This window comes from Chanos chanos, chromosome 2 (assembly GCF_902362185.1).
Source record: "Chanos chanos chromosome 2, fChaCha1.1, whole genome shotgun sequence".
Lineage (NCBI taxonomy): Eukaryota > Metazoa > Chordata > Actinopteri > Gonorynchiformes > Chanidae > Chanos > Chanos chanos.
In genome coordinates, this window is record NC_044496.1 from 22,766,716 (window position 1) to 22,785,907 (window position 19,192).

General features: G+C 38.5%; 1 protein-coding gene across 1 annotated transcript in view; it reads left to right on the forward strand.

The window, feature by feature from the left end:
- cdh8 (cadherin 8) overlaps positions 1-19,192 on the forward strand; it is a 66,986-nt gene that overhangs the window by 43,573 nt on the left and 4,221 nt on the right. Inside the window, exons 4-9 of the mRNA XM_030794163.1 lie at positions 1,907-2,074; positions 5,476-5,663; positions 9,394-9,641; positions 15,203-15,339; positions 17,331-17,452; positions 18,453-18,570. Coding sequence (XP_030650023.1) covers positions 1,907-2,074; positions 5,476-5,663; positions 9,394-9,641; positions 15,203-15,339; positions 17,331-17,452; positions 18,453-18,570 — 981 coding nt within the window. The remainder of the gene's footprint in view (positions 1-1,906; positions 2,075-5,475; positions 5,664-9,393; positions 9,642-15,202; positions 15,340-17,330; positions 17,453-18,452; positions 18,571-19,192) is intronic.

Sequence of the window (19,192 nt, forward strand, 5' to 3'; positions counted from 1 at the left end):
TTATCCACATCTGTTGGTGAGGTTTTTATATTCCATGCCTTGCCACCACAGTCAATAAGTTCCATCCGTGTACAATTTTTAAGATTATATGAGACAGACAGTCTAATTCACATTCATTCAGAATGTGTGTGTTATCCCTCTGACTCATGGCACAGGGATAACACTCAAGCAAACAAAGAAACTGATTTGCAATATCAGCTCAGAGCAGAGCAGACATGTATTTCCAACACTGGATTAATACAAGGTTTACCTTTGCATTTCCACTTCATCTTGGGTTAGAGATGTGCCATATCGTGTTGTGTTGTCTCGCGATAAATCCTGATTATTTCAAACTGCCTGTAAGCTTGCACAGTCTTAAGAATTTAGCACTAATAATTTCTTTCTCAGACATCACAATACACATGAGATCCAATGGATAATGATGAAGGTGATTATTGTGCTTAATAAGTTTCATATGGTACACAAGTAAATGCTCACAAATGACCAAATATGGTATGGTTTGGGAGGTGGCATAAAAGACTAATGGATAGTTATATAGCTTTGTTGTCCCCCTTTTTAAGAACAGAAGTACTTCTGCCAGACAATACACAAGAAACCTTGAATGAAAACATACAGTTGTAGTACTCAAATTTCAATAGAACAAACTGAAATACAGCACCACCTAAGCTGAACAATAACCTTAGTTTTATTCTGCACATAGTGAAGTTTTACCAGCTACCCACAGCAGATACTCCAGAGTTTGAGAGCACGATGAAAGCAGGCATGTATTGCCAATAAGCCATCCACAGGCCAAGGCCTTCACAGAAAATCACTCTACAGTTGTCCTTGAGTGTTATCCACAACAAGAAGAACTGACTTCAAAAGTTTCACAATGTCGAACAACATAGTTAATCATTATTGATACTAAAGCTGGTACACAAAGCCTAATGTTTTACATTGTAATCTAGCATTAACTCTTTCCCTCCCAGTTTTAAAGTTTGACCAATCACACCCCATCCAAAACATTTAGAATGTGAATATTCAACAAAAGATCTAAGTTGACAAAATAGCACCATGGAAGAATAGTCAGCCTAAAGATGAGAGTGATTATAGCACAACAAAGAAACTAAAATAACCATAATAAAACATATACAAAAATACAATCAGCATATGAAAATTATTCATATATAGCCTTTACTTTATGCATAATAATAATAATAATAATAATAATAATAATAATAATAATAGTAGTAATAATAATAATAATAATAATAATAAAACATATACAGAAATACAGTGGACAGATAGCAAATAGCATACAGATAACAAAAAAAGCTCTAAAATACCTTGGTTTAAATATAAAAATTGCTAGCAAGACTTGTGCTCCTCATCATTATTACTTCTCACAGCGGAGGATCTGCAAAGATCCTGCTGTTTATGTCCCCCACATCCTGCGCAACCCCAGTTCTCTCAAAAGTTTTCAGGATCTGCAAAACCCACAACACTTAAGTTTTATTATGTTTCATTTTACACCTCATTACCTGCTGAAAATGTAAAGTAACTGTTAATATATACAACAGTATGTAAATAAAATATGTTTAAGATAGCAAGTCTGATGAGCACAAGTATTTAATCATTTCTGTGGACATTATGAATATGGAAACAATCAACTGTGCAATCTTAGTGTAGTCTTATGCTGCAAAAGACATACAGAAGACCAACTTTCTGCATTGCTGGATTAAGGGGATACATATGATACATAATTCTTATGCACTGTATTTCACTGAGAAAGCATAGGAAATGCATTGCAAATGTCTATGCAAGCACATAAATATTCTTGTGTGTGAACGTAACAGTATGTACCATTGGTTACTGTGTGAGTTTCCTACTATCGATGAATAACGGAATTTCATTACTTTCCTTTTAGCAATCATCAAAGTTGCTCTGCAGGGGATGGATCGGGAGATGAGAGAGGAGTACCTGGTTGTCATTCAGGCAAAGGACATGGGAGGTCATATGGGGGGGCTATCAGGAACAACCACTGTCACTGTCACGTTAACAGACATCAATGATAATCCACCAAAGTTTACCAGAGGTAATCAGAAGACTCTTTCTTATGCAGTGTCCATTCAAAGAAAACTGAGGTACATTCAAATTCAGCAAACTGAAGCAAATGTTCCAGGCAAACGGATTTTCTTTGAACTTTTAAATACGAAAGTTTTTGTGTAAATATTCCAAATTGTTCAATTTAAACTGTAAACAAAAATGGCAATTGTATTAGCTGCAGCCTCTCTTATTATTGATGATTTTACAGAGGAAAACATGCTAGATGTAGCCGATTTGATACAGAGCATACTGACACGGAAACCAAAAGATGCTAGGAGAATAGAGGGCTACGTAACCGAAGTCATACCAACCTACGACGATTGTACTTTCAGGTCACACTTTCAGATGCATAGGACTACAGCTGAAGTAACAATTTAGACGTAGGCCTGTATTAAAATGTTTAAAATCTTTAAGCCTACTTGTAAATGTTGAAGTTAAGGACAGGTAACTGGCAGGTGAAAATACTGTTACCTTTTTTACTGTAGTTACTGTACTTCAGTGCGATATAATACAAGGATGCATTAAAATGCAATATAGGGATGCTAGCTACAGCCTTTGGTTTATTTCAGAAACTCTACCAAGAGCTAGAGCCACATCTCAACCAACATACTGAACCAACCATTGAAGTGCGAATACTCTCAACACTGTGGCCGATGGCAAGCCAAGAGTCCTTTCAAGAGGTGGCTAACCAGTTTGGAGTCAGCAAAGGCAGTCTGCACCACTACGTCATTCAAAATAGTTGAAAACCTTACTGCGCTGATCTCAAAATACATCTGCTAGCCATCAACTAAGCAGTACCCAGTTGTTGCAGAGAGGTTGGAAAGAAAGGGAGGCTTCCCAGGTGTCACTGGATGTCTTGATTGCACCCATATACCCATCAAAGGTCCATCAGCACACAGGGATGCTTTTACTAACAGAAAGGGATATGCTAGCTTTTCAATTGCAAGCAGTTCACGACAGCCAGTTGTGCTTCACACACATTCATACTGGCAATGCTGACTTGAAGGCAATGCTGAATGCTTACCTTCTCCCTGCCCAGTTTAGGTGATTCAGCCTACCCCCCAGAGACCAACCTGCTTGTCCCTCACAGGGACAGCAGTCATCTGACAGAGCAGCAAAAGAGATATATAATGTGCATAGCTCAACAAGAGTCCACATGAAACATGCATTTTGGATCTTAAAATGCGAGTGGAGACGTCCTTAAGTGCACCTCCTTAATATGGCACCACTAGAAACTATTCCAAAAGTCATATCCAGCATGTGCATCCTACAAATTTCATTCTGACCAGTGAGGGGGATGAAGATAATGTCGATCTAACAGCTGATGTGAGCACTGACCCTGCAGATGATGCTGTTCCCATTGAGGATAACACTAGGTTAGCACAGAGGGGAACCGCAGAGCAATAAAGAGGGGACATTGTTGCAGTTGTATAAATAAAACTTTTAATGCCAAGAATACTCACTGGTTAAAACAATTTATAAATTAATAATAAATATTTAATAAACTATTACAATGAATTAATAAAAAATATCTCACCCTATTAATACATTAATCAATAATAAATTCAACTAAACCAAATGATTACAATAAACCTTTTCAGCCATGCGTGCAATTGCAGCAGTGAACTGTCTTTAAATGTCATTTCTCTCTTTTTGAATCTCTAATCTTTCATTCTGAAGTTTTATAATTTCACCTACTTTTTCAGGGTTTTTTTTTTTTTTTCCCCACAGCATCTTTTTTGAGCCCTGCCCTTGAAAAGTTCCATTACATTACTTGTTGGGTCAGAGGGCAACTGCACCACACTTAGAACACGAGTGCATGACACTGGTTGTCGCTGGGAATTCACAGCACCACACTGATTAGCAATGTGGGATGTTGCTGAGGGGGTCACGGATGGGGTTGCCAGGGAACTGTGGCCAGATGTAGCTGCCTGATTTTGGGGGGCTATGAGTGGTGGCAGTGAGGAGATGGCAGCAGTGGGTGTCACGGCTGGATCCCCTGCAAAAAGTTCATCCAGGAGCCGGAACGATTCCCACTTCCTCCAACCCTGTTCCATCCTCTGGTGACCATCAAGGATGGTTTTATCTCTATACATTAACAAAAATGCACAAAAACAATGACGAACATACCAGCATTAGTTCAAGCCAGTTAAAGGAAAAGACTCCAACAACCCTGATGTGTATATAAAGTAGGGACATAACTCACAATCATTCTCAATTAAACTTATGACCAGTCAACTCAATTTTAACGATACGCATCCTATTATGAAATTGGACAGCTCCATGTGTTGTATGGAACTTTCATTTATCTGCTTACCTGTGCTTGAGATTCCTCCACTTACCGTCGTACATCTGCCAAGGAACATTATAGCCTTTGCCACTCAGGATCTCAGCAACCATCTCCCAGGCTTGCTTCCGCTTTATGACTAGGTTCTCAAATTTGTCTCTTGGAGATCTCAAAATTTCACTCAAAAGTAGCACTGCAGCATGAGGCCAATTATCTACATTACACAATAAACAAATGATAAGGCAGCATAATGGACAACTTACTAGAATCTAAAGTGGCCAACATTGTGATTTGAGACTAGCCTTGCCTTCTACTGTTATGCCTTATAACATACTTTAGTAAATAACACACTACAATACTCTGTGGTTGATGTAAAGTGACACAATATCTAAAACTATCTCAAATAGGCTGACATTAATAAGAGAGTAATGTCAGCTTGCAAATGTTTGCTCACCAAAAGCATTTTACTTGTCTATTGTGACTATGTTGCCCACCATTGCGTCCTCTGGCTGGGTGAATTCCTCTAAAATTACAGGGAGAAAATCAGTAACTGCAATGTGACTGTGTAGCTAGCTTGTTGCTGTGTATGTTGTTACAGTGTAACATTAACTTTTACCGAGTTGCCAGCGAGCGTTACAAATTTAGCTAGGTCAGTATACTCCAATAACATTAATCCTCAAGGCTACTAATAACAACCAAGGTATCATTTAATTTCAATACCTAACACTTTAGCTGTATGTGATGTATGCAAGTTAGCCCAAACTTATGAGCACAGAGAGCAATTCCACCTCCTCAGACCATTTGTGTGTGTTCGCAAACATTTGCTGTGAACTCAAAGCAAACGTGAAAACTGTTTGAAAATGTTTGCAAACGTTTGCCTTTGTTTGATAATTTGAAGGTACCTCTGGCTAGTCCATTACAGAATCAAACTGTAGATTGCAGCAATCCTTGAATTTATGTATTTTTTTCTAGTTGAGCCATATGTTAACAATAAATTATTTTACAGTGTTAGTGTACTGCCTGGTGTTACTGTTTTCATTAGGAATATGTGACTAAAAAGAGTTGCCATTATGAATGTAATGGATATGAATCATTTTTCCCAGGTTTGTATGAGTTTGTTATCCCTGAGAATCTTCCCATTGGAAAACCAGGAGGGAAAGTGGAAGCAAATGACAGAGACATCGGAGAAAATGCCAGATCTACTTACAGCATCATAGCTGGCAATGACAAGGATGTTTTTGAGATAATCACTGATCCTCAGACCCAGGAAGGAATTCTCAGACTAAAGAAGGTAAGACAGCAGGATTACAGTGGTTTTCTAGGGATATGATAACAATTTAATGCTACCTTTCAACAGTTTTCAAATTTACTTCATTTACTTCATTGTATCTCCCCTATACACTTGTAAATTTCCACAAACCTATTCAAATCCTTGACATTTGGTGACAAACTGGCTTGATGGCAATAATTTTGCACGACATTACCAGAAATTAGGCTCTGTTGAATTTTGCAATATTTCCCGATTGGAACTGCTCTTAACTTGCATGCTGGAAGCTAAAACTTGTGTTTTCTCTGAGCATAATTGGGAGTTAGCTCTCTAGTAACATTCATTCATGTATCCAACTGAGTGCATTCTTACTAGGACATTTTCAGCATTAAAGTAAAATTGAGTTGAAAAAAAAAAAAAAAAGCTCCAGTTTAACCCCAAACATACTGCTTCACGTAATGTGAAGATATTGACCAACTCGAGCAATTTTAAACATGAATTGCAAAACAGATAGTGTTTGCATGAAGACATACTCAGCTAATTGCAAGGGCATTGAATGAATTCTAAAATTGGATGATTTTTGCAATTTTTTCCCCTTAAGCAAAGCTCTGCATATTACCCTCACATAACAAACAAATTCACTGAAAAGGAAGGGCACATGTTTTGATGCGGAAGCAGGTGTAGTTCAGTTGTGATACATTTTAAATCCCAGTTTCGCAGATATTTAGAACAGTGTTCCTCGACTCGACTATTCTCAGTGCTCACCCCTTTGCAAAGTCAGGTGTATTTGCATATGGAAAAAGCCATTGTATGCAGATGAAGGGCCCTTCACCATGGATGAAAGTACAATGAGGCATTTTTATCTGCCAAGGACATCTATGGCACATGTTTGGAATCCAGTCTAAGCTACTGTACAAAGTATACGGATAGAGTATGGTACATGGCCTGAATTGTTTGCTATGCAAAAAAAAAAAAGAGTCTCAAATAATGTACTGAACTAAATGCTTTCCAAGCTAGTAAAAATAAAAATTAGTTTGAGGTTGGAACAGCAGAAATTGAAATTTTATCACTGAAACATATTCCAAAATGATAAAAAATGAAAAGTGTTATCCAGTGAGATCAGGATGAGGTTTTATTTTTCTTTAGGCTTCCTAGGCAAAATTAAGTTAAAGCAGCTGCTAAATGAGCTACTATGCTACGTCAGGCCATGATAAATATTAATGTCGCCCCAGAAGGACAATCTTGAATACATGGTCAAAATCAAGGCTTCATAACTGTTCTGTTTTATGAAAACAGTGTTGCTGGTATTGCCCATTCTTACATTCCATTACACTTGACCGAGTGCATGTTGCCTCTATCGCTAATAGTATGATGGATGGTGTTACTTGAGAAAAAAACAGACAATCAACAGCCTGTCATCCTCTCACCTCAGTATCTCCACCCAGAATCCAAGCTCTGAGAAGCTGACCAGACTTGAGGTCTGCAAAACTTCTTATTTCACTGCCTCGTTTATCTTCTACCAAAAAAAAAAAAAAACACACTCCACTTTTTCTCATTTTTGGCCGCACTGTCATTGAGGGACTGACCCACTAGCTCACCTTAGAACAAAGGATTAAACTGAGCAAACTGACCAACAGTTCCTTACCAAAATAGTGTCTAACTTTTAACTCCAAGATATCGAGACCATATTATTAAGGATCACTTGCAGCAAGGCTGAAAATATTGATCTAAACATGGCAGCCTGGATAAAACACAAGGAACAGGATAGAAGATTTGTTGTGTGGACTGTATGCTTTTTATGTAGTCCCACCCATCCTCAGGACATTATGGGTGGTGGATGGGTAGGATGCTACACTCTCTCCACGATCCAACGCCGATCCTTGATATCTCTAAATATAACCTGCATTAGCATGCTGAGGTACAGGGAAATGTAATGTACTTCAATAGTGTTATAGGTCAAGAACATCAACTGAAGAAAAAAAGAAAGGTACAGAGAGACTCAAGGATATTTCAACATCCGGTGACCTGTTATCTCAGTATAGCATTCATGGCATCAGTCTGAAAGCCTGACCTCAGTGGGGTCAAGTAAGAGCCATATTTAGCCCCTTTGAACAATGACGGATAAAATGGTGGCATGGAAGGGCAGAAAGAATATGCTTGACTCAGTGATGGGGTCACATGTCATGAATTATTATCCAAAAGGCTAAAAGGTTGATGTTATGCTTCTAAACTGAGTAATCTCAGCAAGTCTTAAGTCAGAAGTACTCATCAAAACTTTTCTCCGAGCTGTGTAGCAGATGTAAGTGGTAGCAATGTATATTTTCAATGGATGAAAAGTGTAAGAGGTGAACAAAAGAGATACTTTAGCACAAGACTTCAGATTGGATGCTGGGTAATCTCTGTATTTATGAAGGAGAACTTTCCAAATACTCATAATTTTAACTGTGATATTAATAAGGTGATCTTGGACTATAACAACATTTTCACATGAGAGGGGAGTTTTTAGTGCTTCAGTATTTTTGGTTTATGATATTACTTTTTAGGCGATAAGGGAATACCCCTTGGTGAGACATATGAGGAGGGTGAATAATGAAATCACGATGTTTCCAAACACCTTCTGGAGGGGTAGAGTAGAGCTTTGTCTCATACAGGTTCCCAGATGTCTTCTGTTGTTACCACGCTCCCTCTTACAGCTAGAGCTTGCGCCTTGGTTCCAATGGTCACCTGACTCACCCTGTAGGACTGTGGGTACTCCCCCACCCCCCCTTTTTTTTTTTTTTTTACATTCACACACACACTGTAAATTCTTAATTGTGCTCCTGCTTCTCCCCTTCCCTTAAGATGCAAGGCTCATTGTAGTTTTCACTATAAATTTTGGTTATGGGGTGATGTAGTGACTTGATCCCATTATTACAGGATTATTGAAGTAGGCTGGGGTGATTCAGAAAAGGAGTACGTCAGTGTAGAATGGCCAAGAAGATGCCAGGAAGCAAAATTGTGACCTTTTTACATGTTGCAAATATTGAGTGATGAGCAGATTATAAAAGCAGTTATACCTGTTTTAAATCAGGCTCTTTGTACCCCCCCCCCCTTTTTTTCCTAGAAAATGTACAATCTTCTCCAGCACAAGGACATAGTATTTAAAATATTTATTTCAGAGCACAAATGATTTGTAAATTGTTTTTAGCACATACTTCAATAATATTTCTCTCTTGGATAACTGCCGGAGAGAATACATTAACAATATTGTTGTCATGCTATTGTAGCCCTGCATAATTTTGTTTTCAGAAGGCACAAACGCACAAATTGTATTTTTCTTGATTGCTTAACAGTTTGGAATAGAATCCCTGTGATCCCATTAGATTAACCTTATTTGGAGGCTCATCTAAATCCAAAACAGATGCTATCCCAGAGCACAAATTAATAACTCATTGAATGCTTCAGGTGAGATTGTGGATATTGCCAATAAATAATATGTTTGCTGTCCCTTTTATTGTGTTTAAACTGCTTTGTTTCTCATCTCTGCTACTCTTTGTGTGTGTGTGTGTGTTAATGTGTGCCTGTGTGCGGGGGTGTGTGTGAAAGTGGGGGAGGGGGGGGGGGGGGGGGGGGGGGTGGGGGAGGAGAATCGAAGATGGCACTGTTGCACAGAGACCAGCAAACACTCCAAACTTTCATCCATCAATGTTAGGCTCATTTGTTCTTGCTGCTCTGGTCATTAGTGAAAGGCATTTGTCTCCGTCACTTTTAACAGCCCCTGGACTTTGAGAGCAGAAAATCCTATAATCTGACTGTGGAGGCAGCCAATGTCCGCTTTGATCCTAGCTCCGGTGGACCCTACAAAGACACAGCCACCGTTAGGGTTGTGGTAGAAGATTCAGATGAGCCGCCTGTTTTCTCAAAATCCACGTACATGCTCGAGGTGGACGAGAACGCCCCAATCAACACAGTCATAGGGACAGTGACTGCACGTGACCCAGACAGCACACGCAGCGCAGTCAGGTAAAACAAGATCATCTACCATGTCATTTTACACAAACTTTATACACTGATAACCTTTCTTAGAGAATTATGTTTTCTTAGTAACTGACTGAAAAAGCTAACATACTGATCAATGGCTGAAACTTACTCTATGAATGAATTTCTGCATTTTCACGTGAGCCTATGAAGTTGCTATACAGAAATGCATGGATATTCCAAGTCTGTGGATTTATAATATTGAAGAGGAGAACGGGATGCTGTGGCACAATAAAATTTCTCTCTTGACTCCTGATGCATTTCACTTGCGTGACTTTTTGCCAGAAATATCTCAAGGGCACCTTGAACGTGGGTTATAGAGGCAATTTCTCTCTATCCACCCTAGCATTTCATTAATTCTCCAGTGACTTGCCGAGTTTCAGGGACAACTCTCAACAGGTTGTGTAATTACATGGGAAATGGAGAGCAGGGGAGAAATCAGAGATTGGGTTTCAGTGGAGCATCAGAGTTCATCCTGGGGGTGCGTTATTTATTTATTTATTCGTTTGTTTATGTAGAAACTCCATGAATAAGGACATTTGCTTGTTGGTGTGGTCTACTGTCAAGCATAAAGAAAAAAAACAAAAAACAAACAAAAAACAAACAAACAAAAAAAACCCTTTGTTTTCCAGCTGAGAACACTGGCCCCTGTGTTGCAGATACACAGATGCATTTCTATAATGTTGCTCTTTGGTTTTCATGGTTATAGCTTTGGATGTTGATCTGTGTGCAATAATCAGAGCCATACCATATCTCAGTATGAGCGTGTCTCTCAGAGTGACTTAAACAGCTCTTGTAAACCGCGCTGCACTGAAGTCTCAAAGGACAAATTGGAAATCCGAGCTTGTCGCTTTCAGCATAATGCAATATTGTTTTTTTTTTTTTTTTTTGGTTTTTTTTTTTTCTTCTTCTTTGGTTTTCTTCTTTGTTGTCTTCTTTTCCCTTGGCCCTTTCTCTTTGTGTGGCAAAAAATAATGTAATGATTGTCTCCATCGCTAGCACCGTAAGCTGGCTTTCCAGGATGAAAAACATCTGTTGTTGTTGTTGTTGTTGCTGTTGTTGTTGTTGTTGTTGTTGTTGTTGTTGTTGTTGTTATTGTTCACTTGTTGCTGCTTTGCAATTTATCTTCAGTATATTGATGAACCATTTAATTTGAAACATGAATTGTTTTTAGCCTGGAGCCTTCAAGTAAACCATATTAAAGACAGCTTGACAGAAATTGTTTAAGTAGCACCTGGTATGGTTCTTTACACTGGATGTTTGAAGGAGAAAAGGAATCTCATGTGATTATTTTATGCAAAGGGTTAAATTCTCATTTTATCTCACAAATATCAAGCTCTATGTGGCTATTTGATGGTGGAACATGACCTTATAGATTCTAATGTTTTCCTACCATTTGCTTTTATGTCTTAGTATTGATCATTTTCAAGAAAAGAAGAGTTGGTATTAAAACAATTATTGAATTCATTGATTGCTCCACCTTGTGTATTACTCTTCCAGATTTAAAGAGAACAAAATCAATGAAGAGCTACAATGGAGGGAATTTCCTTTAATGTTTAAGACAATATGAGAAGCATGTTTGTGGTCATAACAGTTGACACACGTCTGAGATGAAGCTGGTCACAGTAATCACCATAACAGACTGCTTCTTTCACTTTTCTTGCCCTGTCACCCCCCCCCCCCTCTCTCTCACACACGCACACACACACACACACACACACACACACACACACACACACACACACACACACACACACAAGCACAAGATTGACCATCCTTAAGCAGGGTTCAAAATTTACTTTTTGGTCTGTCTGCCAATGGCTGGTAAACTGAAAAATTTAACCAGCCAAAATGTTTTTCAACCAGCCACAGAACTGCATAAGATATGATCAGGCACGTAGCCAACAGACGGGCCTGACGGGCCTACGGTCCGCCAAAAGATGCATAGCCCCCCCCCCGAGTTAGGATGGAATTATTTAATACTAAAAAAATGTGTTATTGTTTATTAAATTGGTTGATTATATAACTAAAATATCATCACAAACACTCCTGAAATAAAGAAAATGTGTTCTATTTTTTTTTTTTTTTTGTAGCCCAATGCTTGATGCGTTTGCCTGACATCTGTACTAGCCAATTAACAAGTTTGGTTTTGACTTTATAGTTCCAGCAATGTAAACCTTCAACAGGACATAGCAACTGGTTTTCCACCCAATACATTCACATATTTTAAGCGCATTCAAGAAAACCCGGCTGAGGAAATGTCTGTGCACGTTTCCATCGGCTGTGTTATGCGTATTAAAAATGTACACTCTCCTTATGGTGGGACGAGTTGTGAACAGTTGTGGATTTAAAACTTTAACATAAATACGTCATAAAATCGCCACAAACCCCTTGCTGATGCAACTAAACCATTAGGGTTGTTTCCATCAACCAGTATCATTATACCCTATGCTAATCACCGCTTTCCTGTGAATAAATTTCTTATGTGACTTAAAAGGTTTGATGCAAAGTTTAAGCATTGATTTGCATTAAATAGTTGGATGGAAACCCAGCTAGTGCTGTGACAGCATGATATTGTGTTTGTTGTGACAGGGCATGCGCTTTATGCTTCTTCTGGTTAAAGTGTGCTTGATGAACAGCCTAAAAATGCAGCCATATTTTATGGTTTATTACATATCCGTTTCAGAGCAAACAAAGGATTGGATTGTTGAGTGTGCTACAGTTGCAATACAGGGTGTCTGACCTGTCATTCAGTTTAACAGTAGGTTATAAAGAATGTGTAGGTTAATGATGGATTGTGAGTGAAAGTTGTGGCCACTCACTTTTGCTGAGGCCTGTCCGAAAATAAATTCCTGGCTTCTCCACTGGATACGACATTGTTAAAAACAATGTATTTACCCGGTGGACGGTGAACGGTGGACAGCAAGGGCCAATCAAAGAATTGTGAAACATAGTCAATTAACATATGTGTCGTAGTGATGAAAGTTTGTAGTGAAGTAGGCCTATTTCAGCAACTCACCAATGGCGACTGACCTCAATTATTTTATTTGCCAATGTAGAGTTTTTATTCGCACTTAGCGAGTGGCGGATGCTAATTTTGGACCCCGTCCTTAAGTTATAAGTCTTCAAACAAAAGAAATAGTAAACCATTTTTGTATAAATAACTATTTTCAGTTGTGCATTCTTTACATTTTAATGTTCTGTGCTTCTGAGGCACAACACTGATGAGGTGAGTATGAGTTTATTCGTTAATTTATCTATTGTGCTGTTATTCTCTTTCTGGCCTTTGCTCTTATCTCGAAACACATACACACATACACACACACATACATATGAACGCACATGCGCACACAAAAGCAGGCAAATTCATAGATATTTTCTTCTTCTTCCTCTAATCCTCTCCTAATTTTTATTTATTTATTTATTTACAGTCAGCCCTCCACATTCTTTTACAGTCCTGCACCCTTAACCCCCACGAAAGTGGAAGAACCGCGAATATCTCTAGCCCATATCTCTACCTCGCTACGTTACTCACTAACTCCTCTCCTCTTACAGGTATAGCAAATTATGTTTCAATGCAACAGCATGTATAAAAAAACACAAAAAAGTGTACGGCATCCTGGAAGGGACACAAAAAGTACAAATATGGGGAGTGTACTACATTTACATTTTCTAGTCAGCGTCGTCTAAGATTGTCTGCGGTAGGCCACAAAACTCCAGAAAAAAGAAAAAAAAAAAAAAACACCAAAAAAAACCAACCAAACAAACAAAAAAAACTCGTGAATAATCGAATCCGCGAATGTGGAGGGCCAACTGTATTCATTCATTCATTCATTCATTCATTCATTCATTCATTCATTCACTCATTCACTCTTCACTTTCTAAGCCGCTTATCCTAATTAGGGTCGCAGGGGCTTTTGGAGCCTGTCCCAGCGCTCAGTGGGTGAAAAGCATGGAAACACTGTGGACAGGTCACCAGTCCATCACATTTATTTATTTATTTATTTTTTTTTTTTCATTAGTAGTAGTACTAGCAGTAGTGGTAGTAGTAGTAGTAGTAGGATGATGATGATGATAATGATGATGTAAGTGGACCAAGCTAAGCACAGATATTACAGTATGGAATGAGTTTGTGGAGTGACGATATACAGTATTCACAATTAACAAAGACTCAGCTGTCCTACTTTTATTTATTTATTTATTTATTTTTTAATTTAGTTTTATTGTTTGTTTGTTTTTTAATCGTACAATTTGAAATTCATCTGCATGAAGCCAAAAAACATTAAAACTGATGTACAAGCTCTTAAACTGTGTTACCAGAATGACAACACAAGGTGCAGCAAACATGATGTATGTTCCCTGGGCATTACTGGTAAACAAACATCCACAACATTATGACAACACATGCCTCATTCCACGGAGCATTTAAGCACTGATTTTATGCATTTATTTATTTCTTTAACGTGAACAGTGTCAGTTTGATTGACACGTAGCTGAACATTTCAAGGTCTGTCTCTCTCTAGTACGTAAGGCTGTCAGAGCCTGACTAAAATCCACTCAGCCTCCTGGAGACAACTCCCAGGTGGCTACTGCTGTCTGCCTGTCTGTGGAGCACTCCTCCTGGACTTCCACCCTCAGTCTAACAATTTTACACCATCTCACACTCAGAATGGAGACATTATGCTTCTTTCCTCTCTAACTCATTCTGAATGTAGGCCATTGGGTAATTTGTTTCATTACCTGAAAACTTTTTACTCTCATCTAACATCTTTTCTTGAAATACATAATGAACAGGTCTGTGAAGAAATGAGACAGCCTCACCACTGGATTGCTACTTTTATATGGTTAGGTATATGGAGAGCTGGGCCTTAAAGACAATAAAGATTAGATTAAAGAGGTGATGCAGCTCAAACAGAAAGCCATTTTGTGGGTTGAAGTTGCACAGTGTTCTGCTACTGGTATTGTTAAGTTGTAAACAGTGTAAAATGTCATAGTTTTCAAGGGGCGCTCCAGGAAAAAATATTTCAGATTTGACGGTGGTTATGAATGCAGAATTGGCAGTTATATCATGTATGCTTACGTGCGCTGTACTTTGCTTCACTTATAAATATAAACATAACATTTTATGGATGTTTGTTTGTTTGTTTGTTTGCTTGTTTTTTTATGTACAGGTCCTTAATGAAATATATTTCTCAGGGTAACACAAGAAGAAAAAAAAAGAGATAAAATTTAAACTTTATGTTGCTTTACTGTCTTTCGCTAATCTGACAGTCATAATTAATCCTGGGGTGATAATTATTGAGTTCCTGCTGGTTTTAACATGTATTAATCTGCAGGAATTTCCTGATGGAGAAGGGACCATTAGTTTCAGAGCCCAAGGGATTGTTTGGAATGGCTGGTTCTGCACTGAATGGACAATTTACTTGCCATTCCGATAAGTTCCTCTCTCTCTCTCTCTCTCTCTCTCTCTCTCTCTCTCTTTCTCTCTTTCTCTCTCTCTCTCTCTCTCTCTCTCTCTCTCTCTCTCTCTTTTTTTTCCCCCCTAGGTACTTTATTGATCGGCACACAGATCTGGAGAGGCAGTTCAATATTAATGTTGATGATGGCAAGATCACACTGGCCAAACCACTGGACAGAGAGACTGATATGTGGCATAATATCACAGTTACAGCCGCAGAAGTCCGTAAGTCATGTATTTAACACCGTTTCCCCATTTGCCATGATATACTGACAGCCACATCCACAGTTTTACGTAAAGCTAGGACTTGAATGTGAAAAGTTTGATATCCCAGGACAAGTAACACCCTCCATAAAATTACTTTTAAGATGATCCACAAAAAGGGAATTAAGCAGATAGAATTTTACAGCTCAGTAATCTTTTTATGAAAGTGCAGCAATTAACACGTATCAAATAAAGAGTTTTAAGTCACACCAGTGTTGTAGACAGCAATGCCTGAATCCATTGCAGATAAAAGAACATCTGTGATTCAGAAAACTGCCTTACTGAACAAAATCTCTGGAGCAGAACAGACAAAAACATGGCATATGTAAAGCATTATTTGCATTTTGATTGTTATGTAGCACTGTATTTTGGAGATAAAGCTAAAATTGCCACACTAAGGTGCTTCATAATGTAGACTTGCCAAACTTGTTCACTGCCATCAAATCTTTCTTCTTAACAAATGGAAAGAGAGAAAAAAAATATTGTCATTTACAGTTGAAGGAAAACAACTAGGATAGCATTGGGCCACAGAGTAGTGCTGCACAGTGGTAGAATTGCACTCCGAGCTGACCAGTAAAGTGAACCTCTTTAGTGTTTGTCAATTCAAGGTCCTCAACGTTTAGTATTTCGTGAGCAAAACAGGTTCAAGGAAGGATTCAACAAGGCTCTTTTTCTGACACACCTCCCCTTTTTTTATCTTTACCTTTTAACTTTTGAACTTTTTACCTTAGTCTGTTGATAGGGATGTGATGTTTTGCACTAGCTATGGTGGCTGAGTTTGAGGGCTCTAAGACCATCCTTATCAGAAAACAATAGGCATATATAGGCCACTGTGTGGCTATTTCAAATCTTGGCCTCATTACTCCCATTGTTTAACAGCTATAGTGATGCTAATGTTGGCACCTTGAAACTTAGCTATCACCCAGTGGAACACATCATATCACCACTAGTAGAACAGTTATGAGGTAAGAATGTGGTATTTGTTTATTTGTCATTTTCTAAATTATTCTAAATTATTTTCTAAATCTGTTTTAAGGGCAAAACTGTCATTTAATGTATAAATTCATTTATGCCAGCAGACCTACAGTGAGGAGAAATTCAGCTCATCCATTTCTTTAAATCTGTCCTTTTTGAGACTATTCCATTCTGTGTCTATCGTGTCATCTCATGAATCACTTGTTTAGACTGTGCAGTTTGTAGTGTAGCTGAAGGTTATGTGAAACTGAGAGAAACTGTTTGAGAGATGGTGTATGGTTTTATGACACTACATAGCTTGTGCAGTCTTCTTGAACACACTTCCCTGCTGTGCTCTAAGTCCTATTAATGGCGACTCAAAAAGCCAGTTATCAGAGTAGTGGTGCTATGGTGAGTATGAAGGCTAAATGAATAAATAATTGGTTTTTTTTGTTGTTTTTTTTAAGTTAGTGGTTGCCACTCATTAAGTATAATCATTTACAGGGGTCCTCAAAAGGGACTCTAAATTACTGCAGATGAATAATTCTAATAAAAGCCTAATCTAATTAAATTGGCCCTTATTGTCTTTTTAGACTTCAGCAGCCACCATTCATTAATATTAATTTTCTTAACCTTCATGTATAAAACATGCACATGTACAGGGGATTTCAAAAGCACTTTGAACATGATAGATGTTTCTTTTTTTTTTTTTTTTTTTTTGTAATCCTGTTTTGCATACGTGATAACAACTGAAACTGTGATTGACGTGACATCTCATCTGTCTTTCCATCAGCTCAGGGGATGAAAACAGAGAGAGAGAGAGAGAGAGAGAGAGAGAGAGAGAGAGAGAGAGAGAGAGAGAGAGAGAGAGAGATGGGAAGAGAACTGGAGAGAATAACTGGGTCATTGTATTTACCTGGGATTTCTAAAAGCATGGTTCTGTATCTGCCTATTATTCCTTCTCTCTCAAGTTTAATATCTTTTCTTTTTCTTACCAGAAAACCACAGCCAGATATCTCGAGCGATTGTGGCCATCAGGGTGCTGGACATAAATGACAATGCCCCAGAGTTTGCCACCGAGTATGAGGCTTTCCTCTGTGAGAATGGCAGACCTGGCCAGGTAAGAGGGCATCAATCAGAACTGTCAGAAGCATCTCCCCACGCATCTCCGCAGTAATGACTGGCTATGGCGAATCATAGCATGTTTATTTCAGTGGAAAAAGAAAGCGACAAGAGAGTGATCTCTCTCTCTCTCTCTCTCTCTCTCTCTCTCTCTCTCTCTTCCTCTGTGATCCTCTCCCTCAACTACGTGAGTGAATGAGGAAATGAGAGATTTAATGTAAAAAAGCTTATGTTGACCGGTATTTTAAGAATGAACTTATTTTACACTATCATTTACAGCATCTCCACAATTTTTTTTTTATAATTTTGTATGGAAAAAGTAAATCCTGACTGGTTTAAGTTCTATTGTATTATAATAAACCCTATGAACCTTTTCTCAGAGATGGTCAGAATGGTTAACAGTGCATCAGTTCAGTCTCTCTGGGACACTGTATTAAAGGCATTGTATAAAAATGATAAAACAATGAACCAAAGTAAAGGCTGAAATATGAAAACAAGGTTATCACATAACATGGGTGTAGTATGTGTAGAAATGTATTGGATCACTCACCATAAGCTCCTACTTTCCACCTTGCCTTTGAGAGCATAAAAGTAAAAACAAGCATAAGCTGATCTAATGTGGGCCTTGATTCCATCCTTATTCCTGTCTCTCAGAAGACTTTCTTTGTCTTCATGGGTGGAAAAAAATAGCCATGGCACCAGAGCCCTTCTTCTGCACAAGCCGTCAATCATGGAGAAAAACAGCTCTTTCTGATCTGTCATGGCAGATATATAGATGGGCTCAGGACAGAAAAAGTGTGCTGCAAAAGACAGCACCACGTGGATAAAGGTCTCTAATTTCATGAGTGAATAGGACAAATTTTTCATTCTGTGTGAGGTGCTGTCACCGTCAGGTTTCTCTCCAAAGAAAGGAAAAAAAAAAAAAAAAAAAAAAAGAGTAATGGATGAGTTAGCCCTCTGGTGGTTGCCTGCCTATTATTCTGTGTTTGTGTCCATAGGTGATCCAGACCATCAGTGCTGTTGATAAAGACAACCCAATTCAGGGACATGCCTTCCACTATCGTCTGGTTCCAGAAATGCTGAACAACCCTAACTTTACTATACAAGACAATAAAGGTAAACAATGAATATTTCTACTGACTGTTCGAATGAGTAGAAAGAAAGAGAGAGAGAGATAGAGAGAGAGAGAGAGAGAGGGGCATAGTTTTTATGTTAGGCACAGTCCGGAGGCATTTTCCTCCAACTGAAGGAGAAATCTGGCAGAATTAGTGTACCCAACAGTTAGCAGATGCGCAATTGTCTGGACATCAGCTATTTTTTTACTCCCCAGTGCATTTTGAAAGAGAGCAAATGAACGGGATCCAAGTCATTTCTAGTGAGGCTTAGTCTTGCAGCTCAATGTAGGGTAACTTCCTGAGAGCTGTTGCAAAGTAGCAGATGGCACTAAATTTGTTTGCTAAATACTGTGATTGGTTTAGTGAGATATCTAAGCAGTTTTTGTATGTATCTACCCCCCCCCCCCCCCCCCCCCCTCCGTGCACCCACCCTCCGTCCATTCCTCTTCACTACCACAGAACAGCCTGATGTTGCTCAATGTTTTCAGAGAGCTTGGGGCGAAGCAACTTCATCTGGTTCCATCTGTTTGTTGTAATGTGAAAGCTGTATGCTTGAAGAGCTGCTATGTCTGGTTAATCATAAAGGAAAATTAGGAAATTAAATGGTCAAGCCTGAAGAACCT